General features: G+C 47.4%; 1 protein-coding gene across 4 annotated transcripts in view; it reads right to left on the bottom strand.

Annotated features, from left to right (window-relative positions):
• Positions 1–6,546: 6,546 nt before the first annotated feature.
• The window catches only part of MEGF11 (multiple EGF like domains 11), a 195,783-nt gene continuing 175,863 nt past the window's right edge, over positions 6,547–26,466 (bottom strand). Inside the window, exons 15-25 of one of the 4 annotated variants that reach the window (XM_040970078.1) lie at positions 25,458–25,586; positions 24,409–24,537; positions 23,804–23,932; positions 22,889–23,017; positions 21,455–21,691; positions 19,899–20,017; positions 18,010–18,076; positions 17,369–17,470; positions 14,994–15,050; positions 7,861–8,067; positions 6,547–7,262 (exon numbers count right to left, since the gene is read on the bottom strand). In XM_040970078.1, coding sequence (XP_040826012.1) covers positions 7,093–7,262; positions 7,861–8,067; positions 14,994–15,050; positions 17,369–17,470; positions 18,010–18,076; positions 19,899–20,017; positions 21,455–21,691; positions 22,889–23,017; positions 23,804–23,932; positions 24,409–24,537; positions 25,458–25,586 — 1,475 coding nt within the window. In that variant the 3' untranslated portion in view covers positions 6,547–7,092. Of the gene's footprint in view, positions 7,263–7,860; positions 8,068–14,067; positions 14,776–14,993; positions 15,051–17,368; positions 17,471–18,009; positions 18,077–19,898; positions 20,018–21,454; positions 21,692–22,888; positions 23,018–23,803; positions 23,933–24,408; positions 24,538–25,457; positions 25,587–26,466 lie in introns of those variants that run through there. The other 3 variants (XM_040970081.1, XM_040970080.1, XM_040970082.1) reach the window with 3 other exon arrangements.

Consider the following 26,466-nt stretch of genomic DNA (forward strand, 5'->3'; position numbering starts at 1 on the left):
TTGTTGGAACCCATTTCCCAGGCCATTGACAGGGAGCTGGACCAGGAGTGAAGCAGTCCAGACATGAACCAGCACCCATATGGGATGCAGCAGGTCTCAGTTTTCCCTTTTGTCATCCCACCGGCCTCCGAAAGATTCTTGTTTAACATGTTACATTTTAGAACAAACATTGAGCTAATGTGCCTTAATTTAAACTTGTTTGCCATTATTCTCAAGTGCTATCTATGATTTCTCTTTATTAATAATTGTCATTATGTAAGTATAATTTATCATTAACCATTGCATTGAGTCTGCTAAATTGTGATTCTGAGAAGAGGTGCCAGCCAGTGACTTATGCCAGAAAATTTTTAAGTTGAGGCACACTTAAGAAGTTAGACTTAGAGATTGTATTGTTCATCAGAGATAATCACATTAATTTCACCGTTGAAAAAGTAGGGGTTTTTTTTCCCCCAAGTCTTCACTTACTTGGATTTACAGAACACAAATGCTTTCAGTGGTCTGAGCTATTATGATAGTCTCTTGCCTCTACCTTACAGAGAAAAAACTGTATTATTTCTACAGTTTTGGTCTGTGCCAGAAGTAGAAGTATTCGAAGGCTGGGTGGGTAATTGAGAATTTATTCCAACCTCTGTTAATTTACTTATTTTTATTTATTTGCAAGAGAAACAGAGATGTGATTCACTCTCCAAATGCCTGCTAAGACTGGAATAGGTTAATGCCAAGAGCCTGGAACTCAGTCTGAGTGTGGTGGCAGGGACTCAGCTGCAGGAGCCATCACCTCTTGTCTCCAAGGGTGCACATTAGCAAAGGGCTGGAAACACCAGGACTTAAACTTGGGCACTATGATATGGGATGCAAGCATTCCAAGTGGTGTCTAACCACTGCACCAAATTATTTTAACAGAGGAGAAAAATGGAAATTGAGTATCTGATGCAACATAAGTTTGCAAAAGTCGAAGCAGTGTGAATTCTGTATCATTTTGTAGATGCCTTGCGTTCACTTTGTGAAAAAGGAAATGAGTGAAAGGACCTCCTTCTGCCATCATTTAATGGGTGAATCAGGACAGTCAGAGAGCCATGATGCTGGATAAAGGGAACTGACTCTGCTGTTACACCCTTTCTGGGATTGGACAGGTAATCTTTTCCTGTTCACCTGTACAGCAATATATTGGAATTGTTATTCTGATGTTTTCAAGAACGATTGGGATTGTAACAATACAGTGAAGTATAGCATGCTGAAATCATGGGAATTTATAAAAGAAGAGCGGTTAGCCTGAGAGTTCAATTTAGAGTATATTTTTCTAAAAATCAGTTTGGAAGATCAAGAAGGAATACTTGAAAGGACATTGTATGCTAGTCACTTATTGGAAAATGTGCCAAACCTTGTATGATAAAAGATTGAAATGACATTCAAGATTCAATTCTTATGATTATGTCATCTGTGCACCTAACATGCATTCTTCCAGTTAACAGGGGAATGTGTTATGTTTCTGGGGTTCATCCCAACTCCAAAATTTTCTGAATGAATTATCTTTTCAGGAATTAAAGCAAAATTATTACACATTCTAGCTCATTTAATAGATTTAATAAAAAATCAAGTATGTACTTTGTAAAATATTATGGATCTCATCCCAATAACTTGTTTAAAATGTTAATTTATTTCCATGTTAACCAAGTAAAGTAGGATGGAAGCTCTCAGAACATTTGCAAAATGACTGTCAATTTTAACAATGTACATCACAATACCATATATGCTAAGGTGGGGGTGGGAGGCTTGATGGGGCTGCTATGTCAACTGTAAATTAAGAACTGCTTGTTTTATGGCTTTTGCTGTTAAAAAAATTCTGCTGGCTTTTAATGTGTACTTTAAATATATTCGTGTCTGGGTGAGAACTTTTAAAACCCTTTTGTGTTTAATTTTTAAGATTTGTTTATTTAAAAGGGATCGGCAAGAAAGTAGATCAATCTGAGAGCCAGTAGTTAAATCCAAGTTGAATGGACTTAGGCACACAAGATATAAATGTCATATTTGACTGTTGATGTAATCTAATGAGTAGTCTTAACGTTATTTGAATTTAGTTCTTTAACATGTTAATCACAGGAGGATAGTTCATGACACAGATGTGGCCTAAAACATCATGTATGTTGTCTGATAACTACTCCATTATGTGCACCAGTGATGGGAGTGAAAGTAGTGGCCAACAGGATGCCCTTCTTACATTTGAGTCAATGGAGCTTAACCTTGCCTCAAGATTACAGAACCTGTGTTCCCATCCCAGTGAGTGCACACACTATGTGCGGCACTCATTCTACTGACAACCTTTATCCTCTGAGTGTACCATTTTCTGATAACTCTAGAGAAGGAGGCACATGACATATCTTTAAGAAGTTGATGACCAGTGTGCTGGCCTCTGTGCTAAAGCTTTTCATCTTGTTGGGTGTAAGAACATCATGGAAGGAGTGTGTATGCTGAAAACAGGACAGGCTGGAAGCCCTAGGGGCCATTTGTAAACTGTCTTTGATGTGAAAACAATTCTGGATAGAGGCAATTAGGGTTCTTAGTTCCTGGTTTGGGTTTACATTAAAGCTAAGTAACAGTGCTATAAGATGTCAGGTCCCTATGCTTTCTCTTAAGCAAGGGTTTGGGGATCCATCACCTGGACTAGCCAGTGGCTTGAGAGGAAGAAGCTGTAATGAGGAGGGAATGTGACAGCTGCAGCTGTAGAACAGAGTTTCTACTTGTGGGTTTGGAGAAAATCCATACTTGATTACCAAGATCCCTCTTTGCATTTCTGTGGTTTTAGTATTGAGTGCATTGTAAGAGCCACAAGGTCAGGGAATATGCTTTGTTCATATTCCAGTACCTAATCTTTGTCTGTCTTGACAGTTCCGTGTCAAATGAGGGGGGCTAATGTTAGGGTAGAAGTAAAAGAGTGAAGGAGCTAATGCTAGCATTCATTTTATAAATACAGGGACATATATTTTTTAAAAAATTATTTGGCAGACAGAATATCTTCCCTCTGCTGGGTTACTCCCCAGGTATCCCAGATACACCTGCTGCTTCACAGAGTGTGTGTTGGTATAGGAAGCTGGATCAGAAAGGAGCCAGAATCTGAACCAGGCACTCTGACATGAGATGCAGGCATCCCAAGCGGCCATATAACTGCTGTGCCAAATACCTACCTCTGAAGTTCATTCTGATATATCTGGGGTGCAATAACTTGAGAATTATTGAGGCTTAGATTTTTTATGCTGTAAATATATTTATAATAAATACATATGACAACTATACTAAAGTGTAAGTAATAGTGTAACGAGGCTTGAATGTATATCCATCCCTTCTTAAAAGATTTCCTGTTTCACATTGCTGAAAATTGATTAAATGGACCTTTTGGAGGGCTGGCAATTTAGTACAGTACATTAAATCACTGCTTTTAATGCCAGCATTCTGTTTTGGAGTGCCAGTTGAGTCCCAGTTGCTCTGCTTCTTATCCAACTCCATGCTAGTGCACTTGAGAAGGCAGCAAATGATGGCCCGATTGGTTGGGTCCCTGCTGTAATCTGTGGGAAACCTGGATGGAGTTTTTGGCCCCTAGTTTTGACCTTGCCCAAGCCTTGGCTGTTGTGGGCATCTGGGAAGTGAAAAGGGGTTGGAAGATCTTTCTTTCTCCCTTGCTCTCTTATGTGGTACCTTTTAGTAAAGTTTTAATTAATGATTAAATAATACTCTTTTTCTCCTGCTCAGACAGTAAGTGATAAAATGCATCTTTCTTGGCTCTTGTGTGTTGAATGCACACCAACTGTGACTGGCCTTTGATGATCATTTATGCTACTGGATAGTATTCTAAGGTCTGTAGGGGGTGATCCTACACCATTCACAGGAAGCACCCTGGTTTAAGCCTTGTAACTCTTGTTTATGTTTTGTCTTTCCCCACCCCTCAAGACTTGTTTATTCATAATTTTTCTGGATGGGTCTTACATTTAAAGTTGGGATAACTTTGGAGTGTCGCTTAAGGCTTGTGAGCGGACAGGCTGACAAGTTTTTGGTTTGACTTATATGTAAAGATCTATATACAAAGTTGTTGAAAGTATGAAGGGAATTTGATGGATCCTATAAGCCTTTTTTGTTGTTGTTTTAGCATTTCTGTTTCATCAAAACATTAATCCTAGGCCAAAGGTTGTTTTTCAAAGGTCCTGAAAACAGATGATCATAGAGTAACTGTTGTGGGTAGTAAATTCTAGTGGGAAGCTCTTCATTGAATGGACACACATTGGGAGTACCTTCATTCCCTCTGGAGCTGAGCACACGGTCTGAGGTATTGTTGAACCCAAATATTTGTGAAAGCAGAGAAACACTTGAATACTGATATGTGGCGATTTAGGTGATTTAGGGACATGAGTAAGAATATGTTGCTCCCACCCTTCTTAAAAATTTGATGACCTTTTTGTTTTATGTTCAAGCAACTGTTGAAATAATTTTCACTCTATTAACTGTGTAAAGCAACCACACAAAATGTAGTTTGGTTTTTCTCTTCACCACAGGGTATAGATTATAGACACATTTCGGTTAGCAGCACAACAGTAGGCATTCTTGTTAAATTAGCTTGAGAAATTTGTTTATTTGCACAAGGTACAATCCCTTTGCACAGTGAAGAAATATATTACAAATCTGGTTTAAAAAAGTATTGCCATTTCATAGTCTTATTTATGCTACTGTACAATTGTGTTTTTTAGCTGTATGCACATGGGTTTTTTTTGAACATTTAGCATCTGAGAAATGTGAACAGATCTTTTTAAGTTGCCAGTAGAGTGCACAGCACACATGTTTAGGCTGACCGTGAATCTGCTTGTCACAGTGCTAGACGAAAGCGTTTAACACTCTATCGGTTTGAAATGTCTCTTCCTGGTAACTCTTAGATATGTGAAGGCAGCTGTTATGAATTAATTACAACTGCTGCCTATCTCTTTGATTTTCCCGATTTGAGTTGTGTTACCTTTCTTTAAAAAGTGTTAGAATGGTAGAGCTTAAGGATTGCTAGAGCTCTCTTTTATCCAGTCCTACTTCCCCTTTTTATGCCTGGGGTCAAAAGGAGCCAGAGAGGGCGAATAATTGGAATAACACTAACATCTCTTGACTCAGTGCTTTAGCTAGTCCATCTCTTGCTAAATACCTTTGCCCAGATAGAGTTGGCAAAAAGAGATGCTGCCTGTTTGCAGTTTGCTAGCTAGCAGTTACTGTACATGCAGAGCAAAGGAAGAAGATAAAATCCACAGCTGAGCTGAAGTTTCTTCTTGCTAATCTGACTTCACTATGCTTTTTCATCCATGTTTCATCAACATGGTTGGATACTTAGTACCCTGAAGTACTGAGGTAAGTCGCTTATCTATATTTCTTTGTGTTTGAGAATTATTTACTTGGGCCTACAACGTGTAATTTTCTAATATATTTTAATAAGGCATTTTGGGAAAGTATAGTTACTATTGCTGAGCACTTGCTCCCATGCACACATGCAGCATTCATGTAAGTATCATGTGTTTTCCTCTAATGGTAAGTTTGCCATGTGTAAGGTAGGGGAATGGGGCTTATTCAGTGATTTTCTTGCTTTTGCTGCTTCTCACGTACACTTCCTGTAGAAGCAGTGGAGCATTGCAGTCATGTCGTCTTCCTGTGTATGTATTTTTTGGATCTGTTCCTTCTGACTTGACTGTTACCAGAGAATGGGGTGGTATAGACATAACCATTAACTTCCTTAGTTTGCCCTTCTGGCTTAGAATTCTTATGAGGAGGTCCTCCTCCTCAGGTTTTGGGAGTCGGCTCCATTTTGATTTACCCGAGTCTGTTTACTTACATTCAGAGACCTCTCACTACCAGGACCTGGAACATCAGCTCCTTGTCGTATGTACGTGGCCGTCTCAGCAGGTGTTGATTGTAAGGTAGAAGTACTTCGTGTGTGTGTGTGTATATATATGTGGTAAACAGTACTTCATGCTATTTACTATAAAGTTTTACATCATGTGGCATCAGCTACTTACGGTCTGTTCTTTGATCATTTAATTTTGCTTCATCAAAAGCAGTAACTCAGGCAGCATAAACGTGTCCATGTGCATGTAATTTTCTCTACACTTTGAGGATCCATGCTACATCAAGCTCAGGATTATGAAACACCGCTTAAAAGCAGGTGCTCTTTTGGATGAAGGGACGACAACCAAATAATAAGTTGAGGAGGCCAGATAATCATTTCGAGGGATACTTAATTCTTGTCAGTGTATATCTCCTTCAGAAAGCAACATCTTTTTTCCTATGGACTGACTCAGGTGTTGGAAATAGACGAAGGAGCTATCACAAGGCTGGGATTAACTAACAATGTTCTGAACCATAAATTGGCAGAATCTGGTAAGGCTGGCCAAGCATCATTGTTGCAGATGCAAAGAATCTGTTCTGCTTTCGAAACAGCTCTGCTTTTTTTTCCCCCCCTGTTTGAGGCAGAAGAGATAAATTTATTTTACTTTTACTTTTAAATCTATTTAAAGCCTTGGTTTTAAAAATGCTAAACTCTGGTATCTCAGCCATTGTGACTTGATGAACCAGACATACATGCTCAGGTAGTTTAGGATTGATCCTAGAGCCTTCTGATGATTTTGTGTAGTAAAACAGTGATGGTAACAGCAACCAAAAGTACATACACATTTCCAACCCCTTAAAGGCACCCTCCCTTTCCCACTCCCCTTTTCCTCCTCTTAAGGTTTGCAGAACTTATTCCACATGCTTTGTAAGCCTCATATCTCAGATAACTACATAAATGTAATTTTAGCTATATCTAGCTGATGTTGATGAATAGCTGTATCTTAAAATGCTTTAAAAATTGTATAATCCAGGGCATTTGGGGTTGGGGTGGGGCGTGTGGGCAGGATTTGCCTTTAGCAGCAGACGTCCTCGAACATATCCCCCAGTCCCATTTGGAAGCACTTCTTGGAAGTTCCAGGTGAATGCAATAATCTGACATGCAGCTGGAGTCAATATGTACCATCATTTCAACCCAAGGGATTGTCTTTCAGTCAGAGTTGTCAGCAGAGCACGCCATGAGAGAGCCGCTTATCCCTCTTCAGACTGCTTGTCCTGGGAAGGCCCTCTGGCAGCGCTGTGTCTTACTGGGAGGAAGTCATAATGGCCAGGAATATGGCTGCTCCTAGGTAGGTCATACGCATTCTGGATATAGCTGGAGTTAGGACCACGGCCTTCTTGGACCACACTGACTGTGGGCTCTAAGGAATATAGTGGAAAAAATGAGTTCAGAGAACAGATTAGCTTTGGTTTTCTTCTTAGGGGGTGGTATTCTGTTTAACTTGGTGGAGAGAGACTAGGAACTGACCAGCTCATGACAAGTTTATGAGGTTTAAGACTGAAGCTTGCTCAAGAGACAAGAAAACCTAAGTGAATGTACTATTAAATTTCCAACCTCTGTTCATCATCAGGGGATTTTAAGATATCCCAGAGGTCAGGGGTCCTCTCAGCAAGCTCAAGGGTATAGGTTAAACTGGGAAAGCAGAGAGTGACTGAAAAACTTAAATGCCCATTCTGATTGTTTCATTTAATCCGGGGTCTGTATCACCAGTGTATATGTGTACCAATTCTCCGCCCCCAGTGCTTCTAGTTCATGTTAGTCTTGGTGTTTTGTAAAGCAGATTTGGTCCAAGAATTGAGTCTCCTGCAGTAGAGGAAAGACTGTTCACCTTGGATTCCTTTAAAAACAAAAAAAAAGGACAAGAGTATGTTGTGAGGGTGGGTGAAGAGGACTTGTTTTCATTCCAGGTGTTTCTCTGCTGGCCTGATGTCACTGAGGTACTTATTTGAGACACCTACCAACATCATAGATATTTTTATTAGATGTCGACAAGGATGGCACATCTGTGTACGGAGACCCCCTGTGCATAGGCGACTTCATTTCTACATAGCTGCCTTCTGGAAGCTTGCAGGTGAGGATGGGTGGGTCCTTAATGGTAGCATAAGGGTTTTCACTGCTATTCAAGGAACAAGTACTAGAACTGCATGCGGATTCTTTCATGTAATCTGCAAGGCAAGAGAGATTTCTTAGGACAAGCAAGGACAAAATATTCCATTTAAGTATCTGAAGCAGGCTATGGCCCAGTATATACACCTTGGGGAGTTGGAAAAGCCTGTGATAATTAAGGATTTATTATTAAATGTCTTCAGGTGTGCTTTCCCAAAATGACAGAGTTCTTTTTGTAAGAGACTTGTGTTTCTGGAGGAGAGGAATACTTTAGCTTTTAGTAGACCAATATTGCTTTGAGATAGTCATATGTGCTTTCACATTGGCAATTTTTTTTTACTTCATTTTATGGGGTGAAGACTGAGAGAGACGAAGTGACTTGGCTAAGGTCACAGTAAGAAAACAGCAGTGCTGAGACCAGCATCCATGTCTTGGAACTTCTTGACCTGTGCATTTTCTGATACCATGTTTCTGAATTCATTCTGATAACTTGGGTTTGTGTTTTAGTACAGGTGTCAGTAGTTAGGTGGCATTTATGTGTCACATTGCTGCCATCCCTGCCCTTCTGGGGGACTGATCAGAGTGGGACAGAGTGAAGTGTAAGAGGCATAAGGAGAACCTCAATCTCAGGCTGGCCTTTGGAAACTTCCTGCAGTGTGCCCCCCAGGGTCAGTGCCTGGGGTTCACAAAGACCAGCTGAAACCATTTCAGTACTATCTACCCCTGATAGAACTCAGCCTTTTTCTCCTGCCAGTCTTTGGTTGCATCATACCCAAGAGCAAAAGGGTGCTGATTTCCAGACCACGAAATGAGATGACCAACTTGAACAGAGAAAAAAAAAACCTTTAGTGGTTAGGGATTACAGAGGGGACAGGACTCTTCTTGAGCTTCTACACCGTTCCCCTTTGGGGAATTTCCCTGACTGCTCTGCAGATTGTCCCAAGTGAAGCTGGAGAAAGCAGCGGTTTCTAGTTTGCCAACTTTGGCCCTCATCTGTAAGGCTGTGCCAGAAAGAGGATGTAGAAACACTCTCGAGTTGCTGGGGCTTGAGGGTCAAGAGTGATTGAAGATACCTATCAGCTCGAAATTTCTGTGAAAGGTAGAAGGTGAAGTTCCTGGATGATCCTTTACTAGAACCACCCTGATTCACATCCTGGGCTTCCCCATGTCTGCTTTTTACCTCAACTTGTGAGGTTAATGAAAATGTTCAATGAGACTGATGATGTAACTCAGAAGGGTTCCCAGATGCACCTTGGGCCAGTGAGAGCAGAGTGCTTCATGTGGCTGATGTAGTTGGCATGAGCGTCACATGAGTCACAAGTGGTATTTTCCCCCATGATGGGTAACTAGTTGCAAAGGGATTTACTTTCTTGTTAAAGCAGATGTTGGTGCTTGTTCAGTAGGTAGCATGATTTTTATCTCCCCTCAGTCCCAACATCCCCACCCTCACTCTCCACCCCGTTGTGGCTGGTTTGTGAGGACTTGGGATCTACTTCCTGCAGATCATTCCCAAGTGGGGCAAGACTTCAAGTTGGGAATTGGCTTCCACAGGTCACAATGCTTTTCTGTAACAAGCTCACAGCACTTTCCAATCCATCTTAGCCCAGAAAGTGGAGGAAAGTTGGCCTTCCTCTGGCCTTAGATTACGGCTACATTTATAACTCATTGTTCCTAGATATTTGGCATCTTGGAAACTCCACGGAGGCTGTGCTGTGGTTGTTTGACTCCCATTCTAAATGGGTTTGAGTGCTGGCTGTTTCTGATTTGTGCTGATGTATACTGTGGGAGGCAGTACAAGATGATGGCTCAAGTAGTTGGGTCCTCACCACCAATGTGAAACACCTGGATTGAGTTTCTAGTTCCTGGTTTCAGCCTGGGTCAGCTCCAGCTTTTGCCTTCCAAATATAAAAATTTTTAAATGTAGGCTGGGTAGACTCAACAGCAGGTTGAAACTCAAGTGGGGAAATGTGGCTGTGGGTCCTGGGCCATGGCCTATCCTGTCACTTAAGTTTGCTGTTCCCTGGGCACTTTGGTTTCATAGCGTAAAAAGTAGTGGTCAGTCCAGAAACCTTCACATGACCCATCTGATTTCACTGTGGAGTCCCTGAACTCACATGCCAAGCAGAAAGACATGATGGCTCAGAGCTTCTTGCTTAATATTCAGACTCCCACAGCTGCCCTGGGTGTGTGTTCTGAAAGATGGGGAATCATGACAGCTTGCTTTGTGTAGCCTGTAGAGTGCTCATTCCAGTTAGGTTGCTTGAAACTTGTTCTGCCTGTAATGGGGGCTGAGCAGGAAGTCCTTTTATAAACTACTTTAGAAATGAGGAAGCTGGAGGTCAGAAAGTGAATGGAGAGAAGTGAATGAAAACATTGGAATTGAAAGTTTATTTTGGTGCGATTTGAAATTCCACATGTAGTTTTGAATTCCCATCTTTCTAACACTTTGTAAAAACCTTTCATGTGCATTGATTTCAGAAAATGTTTCACACCAGTTCCATTTTTCCTTTAGCTTCTGGAAGTACCCTCAGATAATGCTTCATGTTAGCACTAAAGAATTCAACCTGTCTTTCTGATCCCAGTCAAGATGTTTTTCTTCTCACTATATCTTATTGCTTAGTGCTCTTGTGCATATTTGTAAAGGTAAACTCTATCTGCAGTGATCTCACCAGCAGGACTGCCTTCTGTGTGTAGGGCCACACCTTGCAGAAACACAAGGGTTGGGCGCTCTGCTCTTTGTGGCTCTTCATGAGTAAGTTACAGCAGTGGGAGGGGCTTGCAGCTCTGGCTCAATTCCCAGAAGAGCTCTGGTGAGCCAGCAGTTCTCATTTTCACTAGGAAAGTTAGGGCTGCTTTCAAGTTTGGGAGCAGAGTATGCACCTAAATGGATAAATGAGGAGCAGCTGGGAGGAGGAGACTGGGCTCTGGAAGAAGTCTCTTCCATACAGGTGCCAGAGGAAAAGGTGAAGGTTAGAGAAATGTGTGCTGTTGAATGTGCGCACGTGTGTGTGTGTTAACGCACAAGTGTTGGCTTATAGAGAATCTGGGTTTCATGTCCAGGGAAATGGAGAGTGGGGAAGGGCAAGGCCAGCTGGAAAATGCCTTTTCAGGAAGCCACTCTTTGCCAGCTGAGTCATGCACCTGTCTGCTGGGTGGGAGGGGGGAGAGTGGCAAGCTGCTCTCAGCTACTTCCTCATGCTTTTACAGCCCTGCCCTTAAGGGCATTTTGTGAAGAAAGGGGAAGCATGTCAAGGTTACCCAAGCTCTGGAGAGTCACTCTTCCCAGGGTTGAAGGCTAATTCCTGTCATTTGCTCCCATTGAGTTCCCTTCTCCCTGTCTTATGTTGTCATCCAGCAGACAGAAGGGGCTTCACATGTCTTCACCTTACAAAGGAAGCAGCAGGTCCAGACTGGAAATGACCCTCCGAGGTCATCTTGTAATTGGGAGCTGACATTATCCAGGCCTTTTAGGTTCATGTTAACATCTCATTAAGGCCCAACATCCTGAACTGTTGTTGGGGGGAAAACCTAGCACCAGACTTACATCTCAAACCACAGCTATTAATAAAAGGTCTTTTTTCTCTTCCTCAGCCATAAATTAGCATACTTGATGGAGGGGAGGGGGTGATCTCGGGGCCTGAAGGCCAACACTAGCTGCAAGGGGAGTTTCCAGCTCCCTAAGAAACCAAGGTTATTGCTAGGAGAGCTTTGGAGGCTGGATGGCCAGGAGCTTGCCACCAAGGAAGTGGCAGTCACAGTAGGATCAAGGATTCCAGGATCATGAAGGGAAGAGAATCCTTTATAACACTTGAAATGCCTGACAGGAGTGGCGTGGGAAGCAGTTTGTTATAGGATCATCATACTGAGGGGAGAAGGGGAGAAAAGCAGTGGGCAGTGATGTGGTCTCGGTTTCCAGGAAGGCAGTGGGTGCAGTTTATGGTAGGTAGTACTGAATTAGCTGAAGGGCCTTAAGGATGGTGGCTGTACAACCTTGACCTTCAAAAGAGGAACAAACTGAGACCCAGAAGATCCACACAGGACCACACAGCAAGAACCAGGACTGAGCTTTGTGCCACTAAGTTCAGAGAATCATTTAGACTCCCACCTTTTCATAGTTTTGATTTGTTTTGATCTAATAGTATAAGGAAGTCATTTCATGTGTGGTGCAAATTAGGTTTTTCAGTGTTTGATGTTTTGACCGGTTAGTGGGATTTATTCTTTATCTGTGCTGAGTTTTGCTGTTACGTTCTTAACTGTGACATATCCTTTTTCCTCCTTTTAAATTCTTGTTCTGTATTGGTCCCCAGCACTTAGTACACTTCCTCCACAGCTATCTTTCCTCTCTAATTTAAAGGATACTTATAACCAGAGTGGTAAGATAAAATTTTGCTGCCTGCTTGCTGAGGCCCTATGAATTAGGAGAGGCCCAGACTTATGATCCCATAAAACAGGAATGAAATGATGTTGAGGCCTCTCTCCTTAGCTTTGTTTCACATTTATGACTGAGTCGGAAGTAGCTACCTTAATCATAATGCACAGGTGACAGAGTTCACAGAAAAGTTGTGTGCTCATCTGTTGAGGTGTCTGGACCTGTCTGAGCTTGTTTGTGCTTGAGTCATACATAATTCTCAGAGCTGCAAAGGCCCTTGGAGATCTTTCTGCTTTGTCCCCAATGCCTCTTTGAAAACAAACTGAAGTTCTTAGATCACAGTGATGAAATGGTGGAGGCAGTTTGGCTGTTTTTGCAGTATTAATAAAATTGTGCTTGCCTCCCTTTGTATGTTCAAGTTAAAACTCTTAATGCCAGAACATCTCCAAAGTGAGGACTGTTGATTAATTTGAAGATGACCCCCTTTGTATATCCTAACACATGGATATTTCACCCCTAGTGCTCTCGGTCAGAGCACAGTACCACCACCACCCTCCTCCTGTTGCTTACTCCACTTCTGATACCATCTCCTTAAGGGCTGTGGGCCACTGGTTCTCTTTGGTTAGGGAATGGCCATGTCTTGGATGTATCTAAGGTTAGCGCTAGGCTGGCATTCTGGCTGATTGTGACACCCGCCTCCGGTGTCAGGGACTGGTTTCAGTCCCACTTGTGCTTTCCAATCAATGATCTGTTAATGTGCCTGGGAAGACAGTGAATGATGGCCCAAGTGCCTGAACCCCTGCCATTCATATAGTAGACTTGATGCATTTGTGGCTTCTGGTTCAGCCCAGCCAGTTCTGAACATTTGGGTGCTGCATCAGCAGGTGGAAGATCTCACCTTCTTTGACACTCTGCCTTTCAAGTAAATACATAAGTAAACCTTAGAAAGCTATGTCTGAAAGACCACAACATAATCAGGGAAATCTGGATTAATTTAGAACCAGGGCTTTCCAAACAATAGTTTGGGAAAGGCTGCAAAAGGATATCATGAGGTGCTCATCGCAAATGCAGATTCCAGGGCCATGTTCTAGATCTTCCATATCAGAGGCTTGAGGAAATTTTATAGGAGCATCTACAGCTTCAGTAAGCTTTCCAGGTGATGTTGGTACACAGCTAGATTAAGGATATTCACTTGGACCTTTGGTGTCAGTTTTTTTTTATACAACTGGTTCCACTATTTTATTACATTGTTTATAAAATTTAAAATGTATACAATTTATGGTGCATTACAAGGGAATATAATTTTAAAAGACATTGATCAGGGCCCAGCATGGTAGCCTAGCGGCTAAAGTCCTCACCCTGTACATGACAGGATCCCACATGCGTGCCAGTTTGTGTCCCTGCTGCTCCACTTCTCATCCAGCTTCCCTCCTATGGCTTGGGAAAGCAATAGAGGACAGCCCCAAGCCGTTTTTAAAAATTGTTTTTATCTGAGGAGATTTAGAGAGAGATCTTCCATCTGCTGGTTCATCCCCCCAAAAACTTCAAGATTGGAGCTGGGTCAAAAGGATCAGAAGCCAGGCGCATCTTCTGGAGCTCCCACGTGGGTGCAGTTTCCCTAAAACTTGAGCAATCCTTTGCTACTTTTCCAGGCTACAACGGGAAGCTGGTGGGAAGTGGAGCAGCTGGGACTTGAACTGGCACCCACATGAGATGCCCGTGCTGCAGAATCACAGCTTTTTGAGTTTGGCCAAGACTCAAAGTAGACCACAGAGACAAGAGGACGGTCCCGTTACATCAGTACAACCTCTACAATATGCAGAAACAGTTCCCATCTCTGGTTTTATTGGATTCTCATGATAGCCTTGTTAGACAACAGGACAGGCATTAGACAACAGGACAGCATAATTATCCCCGCCTTGCAGGTGAGGAAGGTAAGCCCCAGAAATCTCATAGTCTAAGGCCACGTTAATAAGTGATGGAGTTCCAAAGTCCCCTATTTGATAAGTTCTGGCGTTTAAACTTAGGGCGTTAGCCAGGGGCAGGACCTGACCTTTCACTGTTGATGTCACCTGTAGATTTCCTACAGGGATGATCCAACTTGCGGCTCCCACGTGTTAGGGATTGTGCTGGCTCCTCTGCTCTTGAGGCTGGATGCCATACAATATTAACAGGGTATCATTTTCCATCCTCGGGCCCCAGAAAGGCAGCAGGTGCAGGGCGGCATTCCTCGCCAGTGCAACGACAGGAGGCCTCTGGGGCAGGTAGATTGACTTTATTTCACATTTTATAATCAATTTAACTCCTACTAATTGGTTGGATAATGATGTTCTACATTTCCGAAGGCATTTAGTTGGCATCTATAAAAAACCCACAAGTGTTTGCTAAGCAGGTGCAACTGAAATCGAAAGATGAATTCATTACGATGATGATGATGATTGCTCCTCCTGGGCAGTGTTACCCAGCAGCCCCAGGTCCTGTGACCTTTTAACTGTGTGGAGGTGTGTGTGAGAGAACGAGAGCACACATGCATGTGGGAATCATTGGCCGTTTCCAGTCTGCACCCGTCTGGCTAAGGCCCTTGTACTAGGATATCAGATTAGATGGATACTCTACCTTTGAAGTCTTTGTCCATAATGTATGTATTCTGACGTCTGTCCATTCCACAGACATCTACAAAAGAATACAAGCAAAGAGAAAACAGGAGTGAGTTTACTGACACTGCTATGTACTCTCCCTTCCGCCCCCCACCAGCTTATTTTTTTCCTCCTCCTCAGGAAAGCATTGTTTATTGCTAGAAAATGGTTCTGGGTCTAATTGATTATAAATCATCTGATGCAGTAGATTCTTCAAAGGCCCATGGCATTCAGGTAAGCCACAGTGCCCCTTGGCATATTCTCCACTTTCCCCTTAACCTTCATCTTATAGGAATGTCTCACTGGAGGTAGTTTGATGCTAGCTGCAGTTGCTATAGACGAAGGTTTATAGATAAGAAACAAAGCAAAACTAGTTCTTAGCTTGAGGGCAGATGTATGACATTCCAAATCCCTGTTCTGTTTGGATTTGGGGATGATTTTAAGACGTATTTATTTGAAATGCAGAGTCAGAGAGAAGAAACAGAAATCTTCCATCCACTTCACTTTGCAAAAGGCTGCAGCGATCAAAGCCACTGGCCTAGGCTTCCATCTAGGAAACAGGGGCCCAGAAACCCAGGACATCTTCCACTGCTTTCCCAGGCTCATAAGCAGGAAGCTGGATAGAAAGTAGAGCAGCTGGGACTTGTGCTGAAATGGGATGGCAGCATTGCAGACAGCAGCTTACCCCATTGAACCACAACACCAGCCCCTTGATCAAGTCATCTTTGCAGCCAACTTTTGAGGTTACCCGTTTTGAGGAGTGGGCCATTTGCACATATTCGAGAGTTATCTTTGGAAAGTATTAGCAGTGTTTTCAGCTCTGAAAATTTCTTTCGTCTCTGGCTATCAGTTTTTCCGAAGGCTCCAGTGATGCATGGTCACCTGTCCCAGCCAGTGGCAGGCTATAAAGCTCCAGGGGCCTAAGCTCAGGTCATCTCCACAAAGAAACTGCAGCCCTTCTCAGCTGGGACAGTAGTGACTAGGACACACTGCCAAGCACGGCATGCAGCAAGAACTTACAAATACAATTTGGCTGTACTTGACCCTCCTCAGTTTCTAACACTGAAGACCCACCTGTTGCCATGTTACCCCTCCAGGTCTCCTCCATGTAGTTCTCAAGCCTGTTCCCATCTGCCTGCCACCCACACACTGCTAAGAGCAGAACCAGGCCCAAGTTTCCCTTTGAGTTTACTCATCTGAAAGGCCTGTAGGTCCCTGTGTCCTTCAGCCACGTGACTGTACCTGTCTGCCAGTGTCTGTTCTGCACTTTATACCTGACTAGGACTTCCTCTGCCCTCCCCACAGGCCAGTTAGCTTTTCTTTCTTTGCATGGAACAGGAAAACAGGCCCCAAAGAGCAGTCGAGACTGGCCCAGTACCACAGCAGCAAGTGAAAAGTTGAGTTGCAGTTACATCCCTGACTGCAGCAAGTTTCTCTCTCAATAGCTGACAGCCTTCTGGTCTCTCTGACCAAAAAGCAAGGTCTGTAAAGCAGGGACAAACCTGACCTGCACTGGAAGCTGCTGGTGATGGGGGTTTATTAGATGCCCTGTATACTGCCCAGGGTCTGTTGCCAAGAACACAACCCCCTGGGTACAGGCCCATACAGAATTCCAAAACTTCACTCTTTAGTGCCATTGAGTCCAGGGACCTGGAAGGGGTTGGCAGTGCTGCTCAATTTGCCCTGAGTTCTAGAAACCAACTAGTACCTGAACTTGGGCCTGCATTTGTAGTGTCCTCAGGCCCTGCCCCAGGCTCCCCTGGGAGCAGGAGCTACTTTGCAAGGAGGTCACATTCTCCGTTGCACTTATTCCCCACATACCTATTTGCAGTTCTACCCACATGCTCCTATTTCAGGACTGACTTTTCCAGTCTTCTGTTGGCATCTCCCCCAGGCCATCGTGTGCGAGTTTGATTTGTACCAGAGGATGCTATGATACAGCCTGCGCAAGTTTCCAAATCCTGCTCAGTAACCCTACCCAGTGAGCTGGGAAAGCTTGGCCTGGCTGGAGTCTCTTTCTCTAGAGAGCTACCACTTCATGATCTATACCAGTGGGGTCCAGAGAACCCCCAAATGTGGACATTCCCTCCCTGGTCATCTCTAAGTGGGTTCTGGGTTACATATTGTGGCCCTCCACCCAAAGTGGCCCCAGTTTGTCGACTTCCAGTAGCCATGATGGAAGCAGAAGAGGTGATGGGGAGGATCCAGGTAGGTTTCCTTCTTTAGATGAGGGGGTTGGGTTGCTATAAGAACAGTGTAGGGGAGAAGAATTCTAGAACCGTGGGAATAGGTCAGGGGGCAGGGATGAGGAATAGGGTGGGTGCCAGGTTTGGTCTCGGGGTTGGGGGGTCTGACCTGGTGAGTGTGGCTCAGCGGGGCAGCTGAGGTGTCTAAGTTCAATGTAGAAGTCTTCGGGCGGGTACCTGGCCTCCAGGGCACTGATCTGGAAATGGGAGTCTAGTGAGAGGAATGACAGGGAGGAGCCATTATTCCCAAGGCCTTTGTATGGCAGGGGAAGGGGGTGGGAGGTGCAGGAGGGGAAAAGGGTCAAGGTGGGGTACACTGTAAGGAATCCACCACCCCAAAGGCTGTGGGGACAAGGGATCCACAAGACCCAGGCCAGCAGCCTTATTCCCCCTCATCCCCACTCCTGCCCTCCTCTGAAATTGCTCCCCTGTCCCCCCAGGGCAGGGGGAAGCCGCTCTCAAAGGGGCACTTTGGAAGGGCCTGGTTCAGGCAGCAATCTCTCTCCTAGAAGATGAGTACACTTGTGGCTTCCATCTGGATTCCCCGTATCCCAGTCCCTGGGTCATAGCCACCTTTTCCTGACCCCATGATACAGAAATGAAGAGGGGTCTGGAGCTTCTGTTGGCTTGGGAGAGCCATAACGAGTGCTGGCATTGCCTCCCTGCACCCATCACCCCTTGACCTGTGATAGGGCCCTTCTGAATATGAGAGGAGAGCAGGGTGGGAATGAGACTGGAATCACTACTGACCTAACACGTTCACATAGCTGTAGGGGGTCCAGCCTGCCGTGTCTCTGTCAAGGGACTTGTTACTGAGCTGTTCAGAGAGCAGGAGAGCCAGTTAATACCCACTGCCCCAGTTGCCCCCCCACCCCAGGTGTGGCTCTTTCTAGCCTCAGTGTACCCAGCCCCGGGGTGGTCCTCTCCTCCCTGAATCCTAGACCACTGAGGGGAAAGGAGTGGTAGATGTTCTGTGACAGGCCACTGTGGTGTGGCTGGGGCCAGAGGGAAGGGAACATGGCCCTGTCAAATTGTCAGGCAGAAGTTGTACAGTTCCTAGGCTCACCAGGGCCAAAGGAGGATGGGGTGGACAAGAACTGCCCAGAGCCAAGCTGGCCCTGACAGAGGCGGGCTAGTGGTATGGAGTGAGCTGGAGGAAAGGGTGTTGGCAGTGTCTCAGTGGCCACACAGGGATGTGCTGAGACTGTTGTGCTGTAGTACTTCTGCCCTTCCATGTGACTAAGAGGACGCCTTGGGGCAGGGTATCTGGAACCCTGGGGTGCAGTCATTCCTCTGCCACCTTATAGCAGCAACAAGGCTATCCTCCTCACTTCACAGCTGGGGACCTGAGGCCTGGTTTGTGGGCCTTGCTCAGAGCCAGTGGCAGAGACTTTACAGCTTGGTCTCTGTTCCCAGTCACCTCAGGTGTCACCAAGGAGTCCTCTGAGCCCTCAAAGCGCAGTGAGCGCTCCTCAGGGGGGGTACCCTAGGAGAGTGTGACTAACGATGCCTTCTTACTCCCAGCATCTTCTGGCTCTGGTTGTTCAAGGTCCTCCTACTGGGAAACTACAGGCTTCCGTCACCCAGCTTTCAGCTCCCTGGGCAGCTTACTGTGGAAGCCAGGAACGCAGGTCTGAGCCAAGGTGTTGAGCAGGAGGAATAGCAGGAGCCCCTGAGCCGAGTATGGGTGTGAGGGCTTGGAGCTTTTGCATGTCATAGGAAAACAGGCTGACAGTGGCCTTGGTCATTAGCTTGCAAGTGGTTGCCACAGAGGTGGTCCCATTTTTTCTAGGTGTCATGGGGGTTCACTGCAATACTGCATTGCTGTTGGGTACATGGCAGGAAACTTGGTCTGGTAGGTCTGCTCTAACCTCCTTGTTGGTATTGCAGACAGGAGAGGATCCCCAGAATGCTAGGGCAGCAGCCCAGAGTGTGAAAGCCATGCTCCAGACCTAGGACATTACAGAAGTCAGGAGCATGAAGCCACTTTAGGATGGTCTTCTGTGTGTAAGCAGGTCTGCAGGTGGGAGACAGGAGGAGTGCAGCCTGAGCCCCTCAGACCCCATCTGACCTCATCCTTAAGGCTGTTTAGCATAGCACATTAAAGGGGCATGTAACTCACTGTCTACACACGTGTGCTGAGACGTTCCCACCTGGGGCCTTGGTACTAAAAGAGGGCATCTTGCCATTAGCCAGGATCTGTGGGAAAGACCTGCAGGAACGCTGGCTGTGACTCACTGATGTTTGGCTTCTTTACACCAATTGCAGCCAATGTTTGTGGGGACACATTCATGACATCTATCTGGGTGCAAGGGGCATTATGTGGTTACCTGGGTAGTGGCTACTCTTGTGTTGGTTGTACACTGTGTTGGCAGTACATAATGTAGTGTTGTTAGCCATATAGTGTTATCAACACATGTCATGAAGTGGCTAAAGGTACACAGTCATGCCTGACAGGACAGTTACCTGACATGGTATCTATAGAATACAGGATGTAAGGTTACACTTCACATTCAGTGGTGCTGTGAGTTGGTTATGTGATTCACAGCGTATTGTTTCCATGTGGATCCCACACGTGGAGGGTGGGGAGAGAGGAGGGCTCCAGGAGAAGAGTGGCTGGGGAGTCAGGGTCCCGGTACCTTGGTGGGGCTGTTCCTGTCCAGAGTGCTGGCCTGGCTGGTGGCAGGCCCCCCGCATGCCAGTGCGTGGTAGCTGGAATTGGAAAAGCACTGGGCATGGCTGCTACTTTGAGACACATCTGGGAAGAGAACAAGGTGCCATATATGTGTCATTCCCCTGCACCTAGCATGTGACACCCCATTACTGATGCTTGTGTTGCACAGCCTTCAGAGACAAGCCCCCAAGCTTCTGGGATCTCTACTGTCGCTATGGAAATCAGCCACACTTGCTCCTCACCTCATGCTGACGCCCCCTGCTGCATGCAGGATTCAGCCTCGCAGAGGCTGGCACCATCAGGTGAAGCCTGGGTGGGGAATGTTGGCTTCCACAGGCTTGCGTGTGCCTGAGTTGCTATTTAGCATGAGACCGAACCTCTTCTGATTCCCCTGTAGTCAGAAAACCCACTCCCCTTGGCTCCAAGCTTCCTCCCCCTCTGTTCTCTTGAGGATAGCGGGGTGACATGGCCAGAGGAATGGCTAGGAAACCCAGGCAGCCTCACTCATAGCATCAGAGATGCCCTGGGTCTCAGGAGGGGAGGGGGCGGGGGCGGGGTTTCATCAGAGGATGTCTGCTTGGGCCAAAACCCAGGGGCACATGCAAGCAGGAGTTCAAGTTAGGCTGTGCACCTGGGCTGCCTTGCCTCAGTCTATTCTGCTTAGTATAGAGCTGGCTGTACATGGCCACTTCAGAAAGTTCATGAGGGAACAGAAGTAAAAGTTTTTTGGTGAATAGCAATTTTGAAAACCCTGGGTAGTTTTGACATTGTATGCAATGCGCGTGAACTTTCTGAAGTTTCCTCACGTAGTAGGTGCCACTTGGCAGGAATGGCCTCGAATGTTTGGGATGTTCTGAGCCATTTGGTGAGAGCCACCATCTGTGCTCACCCAGACAGACCCTAAGTCCCATGGCCCAGGGTTGTGGGCAATTTCAAAGTATCCTGGTCTTCATTCAGCAAAAGAAGTGAAAAATCGTATTTCCAAGGCAATAGCCTAGGGTTCAGGGGGCAAGGAAGCAGCCCACTCCCATCCTGCTCAAACTCCTGGAGAACACTTATTGGAGTTGCTTCCACATTTGTGGACAGCCTGGGCTCTGACACAACTGCTAGAGGGTCTTTCAAAGCCCTTCTCACTCAGGGCACCAGGATAAGAGCAGAAATGGACAGAACCCAGGCAGCAGCTGCCCCAGGTGCACAGGGGTTGGCTGCAAAGTTGATCTCCTTCTAGCAGGAATCACTGCTTCATGTGGATTCTCCTATGGCTGCAGCCTGGTGAGGCGGATGGGGCACTCCTGGGAATTGGGAGGCAGCTCTGAACTTCAACTCTAAGCTAGGGTACCTAAGAACCAGCACCCTCTGGGAGTCCCATACACCTGTCCCTCATCCCAGACCGCCCCCCACCAGCCGTCAGTCCTGCTCCAGCCGTCCGTGCTGCAGGTGCAACCACCTGCCTTCAGCAAAAAACCTGGTGGCCCCAAGGCTGCTGCATGGCATAGAGGGAGGTGGGAGTACGGCCCTTACCTGAGAGGGAGTAGTCGGTGCTGGTCATCCTCATGGCGGGTGTATAGGAGACGCGGGGAGCCAGGTCTCTGCCCTTCTCTTTCTGCCGCCGCCGGCGCCAGGCGAACAAGCCCAGCAGCACCACGATGAGAAACAACAAGAGGATGATGCCAGTGACGGCGCCCACCGAGTGCCGCTCTGCTCCCAGTGCTGGGCTGATCTTGGTGTAGGGGTTCAGCTCCTCCATCATGAGGGCAGCTGCAGGAAGAGGAGGCGCTCAGCCTGGCTGGCCTGCGATCCCCCCAGCCAGAGCCCCTGGACCCTGCCTCCCACTCCTGCACCTATTCTTCAATGTGTGATCCCAACCCTCACCGTGCCTTGGTTTCTTCAATTGTCTGAAAGGGGGTTGGTGGGGGAGGGCTGAGCCCCAGAATCACAACCCAAGACACATGTGGTTGGAGATAAACAATCATAACACGCTTTGTTATTTTATACTGTATCTGGGTTAGATATTGACTCCCCTGGGCTAGCTATTAATCCCCCTGCCACACTATGGAAAGAAGGACTTGTTGATTAATTCCCTTTCACATATAACAAGATGAAGTCACCAAAAGGTTGCCTGACCCACCTGAGATCCCACAGCCAGCAGTTAGTTGGGGAAAACCGACCCTATTCCCCACCACGTGCTGCTCACCAGCCCTGTGACCCGAGGTCCCCAGTTTGCTCCTTTGTAGCATAACAACCATAACCCCACCTTCCCTGGTGGCGTGTGAGCACCAAGTGATGGACTGGCGGCAACAGCTGAGGGCCGTGCAGCCCAGGACCGGCAGCCTGCCTTGGTGTTGGCCACGGGCTGGACAGCTGGCCAGCATCCGCAGGAAACAAACATGCTGCGTTGTCATTCCCAGCACAGAACCATGAGTCTCGACTCCTTCTCTGCCCCAAGGATAGATTGTTGAGCCTGCTCTCATGTCTTGCCTCTCCTAAAGACAACCTCAGAGTGCCTTACCTGCTGCAGGACTTGACTACGTCCCCAAAACCCCCATTTGTGTGCTGAGTCCTTGCCTCACCTGGATCCCCAGCAATGCACGAAGGTGAGCAAAAGCCAAGGTTGAACCCCTTTGGAAACCTTGTGTCATGGGGGAAGAGGAAATACCAGGCCCAGCCAAAGGAAGTGACCCACCCAAGGGCACCCAGCAGGTAATGGCAGAAGTAGAATTTGGCAGATGTCCACCTTGTGGTTCCCCTTGTGTGACTCATGGGGAAGTCCCGACAGAAAGCCTGCCTACTACTCCATCTCCCTCCTGCACTTGGAGTCTCTGTAACCCGCTCCACTCTTGTTCCAAATACGAGCGAGGTAAGTGTCCTTTAACCCCAGCTGTCCCGGATGGGCTCTCCTAGGGCCTCTTGCCACAGCCGCCCCCTGCCCAGGCAGCTCTGCCACCTATGTATTACCTTGGTCACACCTGATGCCTTTGAAGCCAGGGGTGCAATAACAGGTGCCGGTGACGTGGTCACAAGTGGCGTTGTTCATGCACTCACATAGTTGCTGACACCCATAGCCAAAGCTTCCTGGTGCACACCCTGTGTGGCATGAAGAGTGAGACAGACACACTTTTTGCTCCTTTAGTTCCATGAACTAAATGCTTTAATCCTGCTTCCCACTGGACTTAAGGCGTCTTGCCTTGTGGCTGCTGTTGAGCGTTAATTACTGGTGGGTGGAGTGGAAGGCCATGGAAGAAAAGCAGCAAGTGCTACTATCCCTTCCTTATGCAATGCAGAATACAGCATCTTCCACGTGCCTGGCACTGAACTGTGGGCCAAAAGTCAGGCTGGCCTTGTGGCGCGGTGGGTTAAGCTACAGCCTGCTATGCCAGCATCCCACATACACGCCAGTTTGAGTCGTTAGCTGGTCAGCTTCCAATACAGCTCCCTGTTAATGAACCTGGGAAAGAGGCCCAGGTGCTTGGGGCCTGCCACACCCTGTGGGAGTACTGAATACAGCTACTGGGTTTGGCCTGGCTCAGTCCTGGCTGTTGGAGCAATTTGCCGGGAGTTGAAGCAGTGGCCCTCGTCTCTCCTCTGCCTTTCAAATAAATGAATCTAAAAATATAGGATAAGCATCATCCTGCTTCCTCATCTCCCCTCAGGCCTCTGCTTTGCCCTCCATAACACCATCCCCATGCCAACCAGAAGACATCTTCAAACATCAGTGTGGGCGTGAGCACAGACATTATCTTTGGGAGTCACCCCAGAGTCAAGGGCACCAGAGTCTCATGGCCCTGAGTTATTGAAGGGGTCAGTTCCCCCCATCCCAGGAGGCTGAGGCCAGGCCCCCACACCAGGGGGCCAGGGGCCGGGACAGCTTACTCTGTTCACAGTGTTGTCCAGCGAAGCCTGTACGGCAGGTGCACTTGCCGCTGATGTGGTCACAGCTGGCTCCATTCTGACACTGGCACACACGCCCACAGTCCTTCCCGAAAAATGCTGCTGGGCAGCCTGGAGAAACAAACTCCAGTCACTTCCAGGTAAAGGACTTGCCACAGGATGTGGCTGGGACCTGACCTGTCATTCACCATCTCCCGTGGAGAGGTTGAAGACTCATGAAACCCTGCACCAGGGCTGGTTCTGGACTCATGCTGAAGTGGGATGGTGTCAGGGATGGTCTTTACAACAAAAGTTGCTTGGGAGCTGGAGGCAGGAGCAAGTCTGTGTGAGCAGAGGCTCCCCCAGGCTCCACTGACAGAGTGGGGTCTGCCCTCAGTGATTGCTATGCACTTCATAGCGCTGTCCTTCCAAGACTTTGGGCCTGTCAACCCGAGTCCAGTCTCCTCCAAGAGCTCCCCAGTCCTAGGGTGGTTGGTCCTCGCTTCCTCTCCCCCTCACTCTGTGGCAGGCTTGGGCAATGCCCACAGCGGCCAGTAGGCTGCAGCATGGGATTCAGAGTGGCGGGGAGGCCAGGAGGCAGGGCTTACGCTGTGTGCAGAAGAGTCCGGTCCAGCCTGGGGTGCAGTGGCAGGCTCCATCCTCGGCACTGCAGCTAGCCCCGTTGTGGCAGCTGCAGGTATGGAAGCAGGCAGGGCCCCAGAATCCAGGTGGGCAAGCTGGGCGGTAGGCAGGGGGTGAGGTCAAGGCAGAGAAGGGCAGGTAGAAAGGGTGACATGACAACCAAGATGCCACGGGGACCCCTGGTGACAGTTCCAGACCTCCTCACACTCCCAGGGTTTCTGAAAGCCCAGGACTCCGCCCACTGTCAGACTTTGGCCTGACAGCTCCTGCAGCCAGGGGACTGATGGGGAGCATGTGGGTGAGCTCTGTGGTTGATGAGGTGGATGCTGCATATTCTAACTTCCCTGTGACGGGGGGGGGGGGGGACTATCCCACGCCAGGGACTTCTGCTCTTACTGGCGAGCCTCCCAAGGGTGGGAACATGTATCTTCCCCCATGAGAATGGAAATTCCCTCAGACCATGACGTCTAACTGGGACCTCTCTAGGGCTCTGGCTGACCTGAGAAATCAGGTCAATTTTGAAACTGGGGTCTCTGCCCTTAGATGAAGCTCTCCCTGGGAAGGGGCTGGCGTCTTTGCATCAGATCAGGTGCATGTTACAGGAACAGCCCTCCAAGACCCTGCCTAGGCTTGGGATGCCCAGGACACCCTAGCAGCCACCCAGAGGGGCCCTGCCCCCTCCTGGAGTGAACATCCTGGCCTCACTTGGCTTCCACACTCCCTAACTTCATCCCATCAGTTCCTACACGCTAATGGAGTTCCAGGTGCTAATGGAGTATCGACTCTCAGAATAGCATTAATAGCAGAGTTTGTAGTATCAATACCTTTAATACCAGCAGGTAATACCACTGATCAATCCTGGTGATTCACTGTGTTAGCTATAGAGTAAATCTAATCTGTAGAAGCTTTTGGGCATGGAAGGAGAGGTACCAGGGCATCAAGGTTTGGGGGCAAGAAAGGGAGACTTTCAGGGCCTGACTTGGGTGAGGGCATTTTATGGGTGATGGCCGCTTACCCTGGGAGCAGTCTTTGCCGATCCACCCGGGGAAGCACTGGCAGGAACCATCAATGGGGCTGCAGGTCCCGTTGTTGGCACAGGAGCACAGCTGGGCACAGTCCTGCCCAAAGCGCCCTCCAGCACACACTGTGGGTACAGGGAAATGCACCCTAGTACCCACGGTTATGACCACACAAACCACCCACTCAGCTTACCCATTATCCCTCTCCACTGGTACATAACAAGTTGGCCCTCTCAAGGCCACTGTGGCTTCTTTGGGAGGCTCTATTGAGACCATTTTCAAGAGGGCATAGACTGAGGTCTGCAGAGGTGGCATCCCTTGGCTTGAGTCCTACAGATGGGAGGTAGTAAGGCTGGGCATCCTCCCTTTGTACTCTCAGCCCAGGGTTTCCTGTGCTGCTCCACAGCGCCCCCTGCTGTCCACCTGGGACAGCCTCATGAAGCCTGCAGCTGGATGCGGCATGGCAGGGCTGCCTGTGAGCTGGACGGCTCAGCACCCCTCCTCAGAAAGCCCTCCTGGCTTCCCCCAGGCGCTGTCCTCCAGCTGAGCATCCATGGCTTACACTTTGAGTCACTTGCTAGAGGTGGCTTGCACGCCTTCCTGGGCTGTCTTCCTCAGCCAGGCTGCAAAACTTTCTGGATCAAGTTTTCCCTGAGTACCTGTCTCGTTCCCCTGGAAACTCACCCTCCTCCTGCTTCCTGTGGTTTACATTGCCTGTAAGCACAGCTCTCTCTGGACTCCCATGGTTTCAGCGACGCCCCCTCTCCCAGATACAAGTCACCGTTCTCTAAATGCATCCTATGCGTCATGGCACCTGCTCCAGAAACTCCACCTTGCCCCCAAGACTCATCTGAAGTGCCACCCCCACCATGGTCTCACTGCAGGTCTGCTTGTTGTCAGGGTGTTCATTCATCCTTCATCCCTAGAAGTGGAATCTCAAGTACTAGCTAGGCTCAGCATCCCCTGGAATGATGACTTCATTCCTTGGGCTCCTGTTCAGCTAGG

Source organism: Ochotona curzoniae, unplaced genomic scaffold (assembly GCF_017591425.1).
Source record: "Ochotona curzoniae isolate NIBS_2020 unplaced genomic scaffold, NIBS_Ocur_1.0 scaffold_4701, whole genome shotgun sequence".
In the NCBI taxonomy this organism is placed as follows: Eukaryota; Metazoa; Chordata; class Mammalia; order Lagomorpha; family Ochotonidae; genus Ochotona; species Ochotona curzoniae.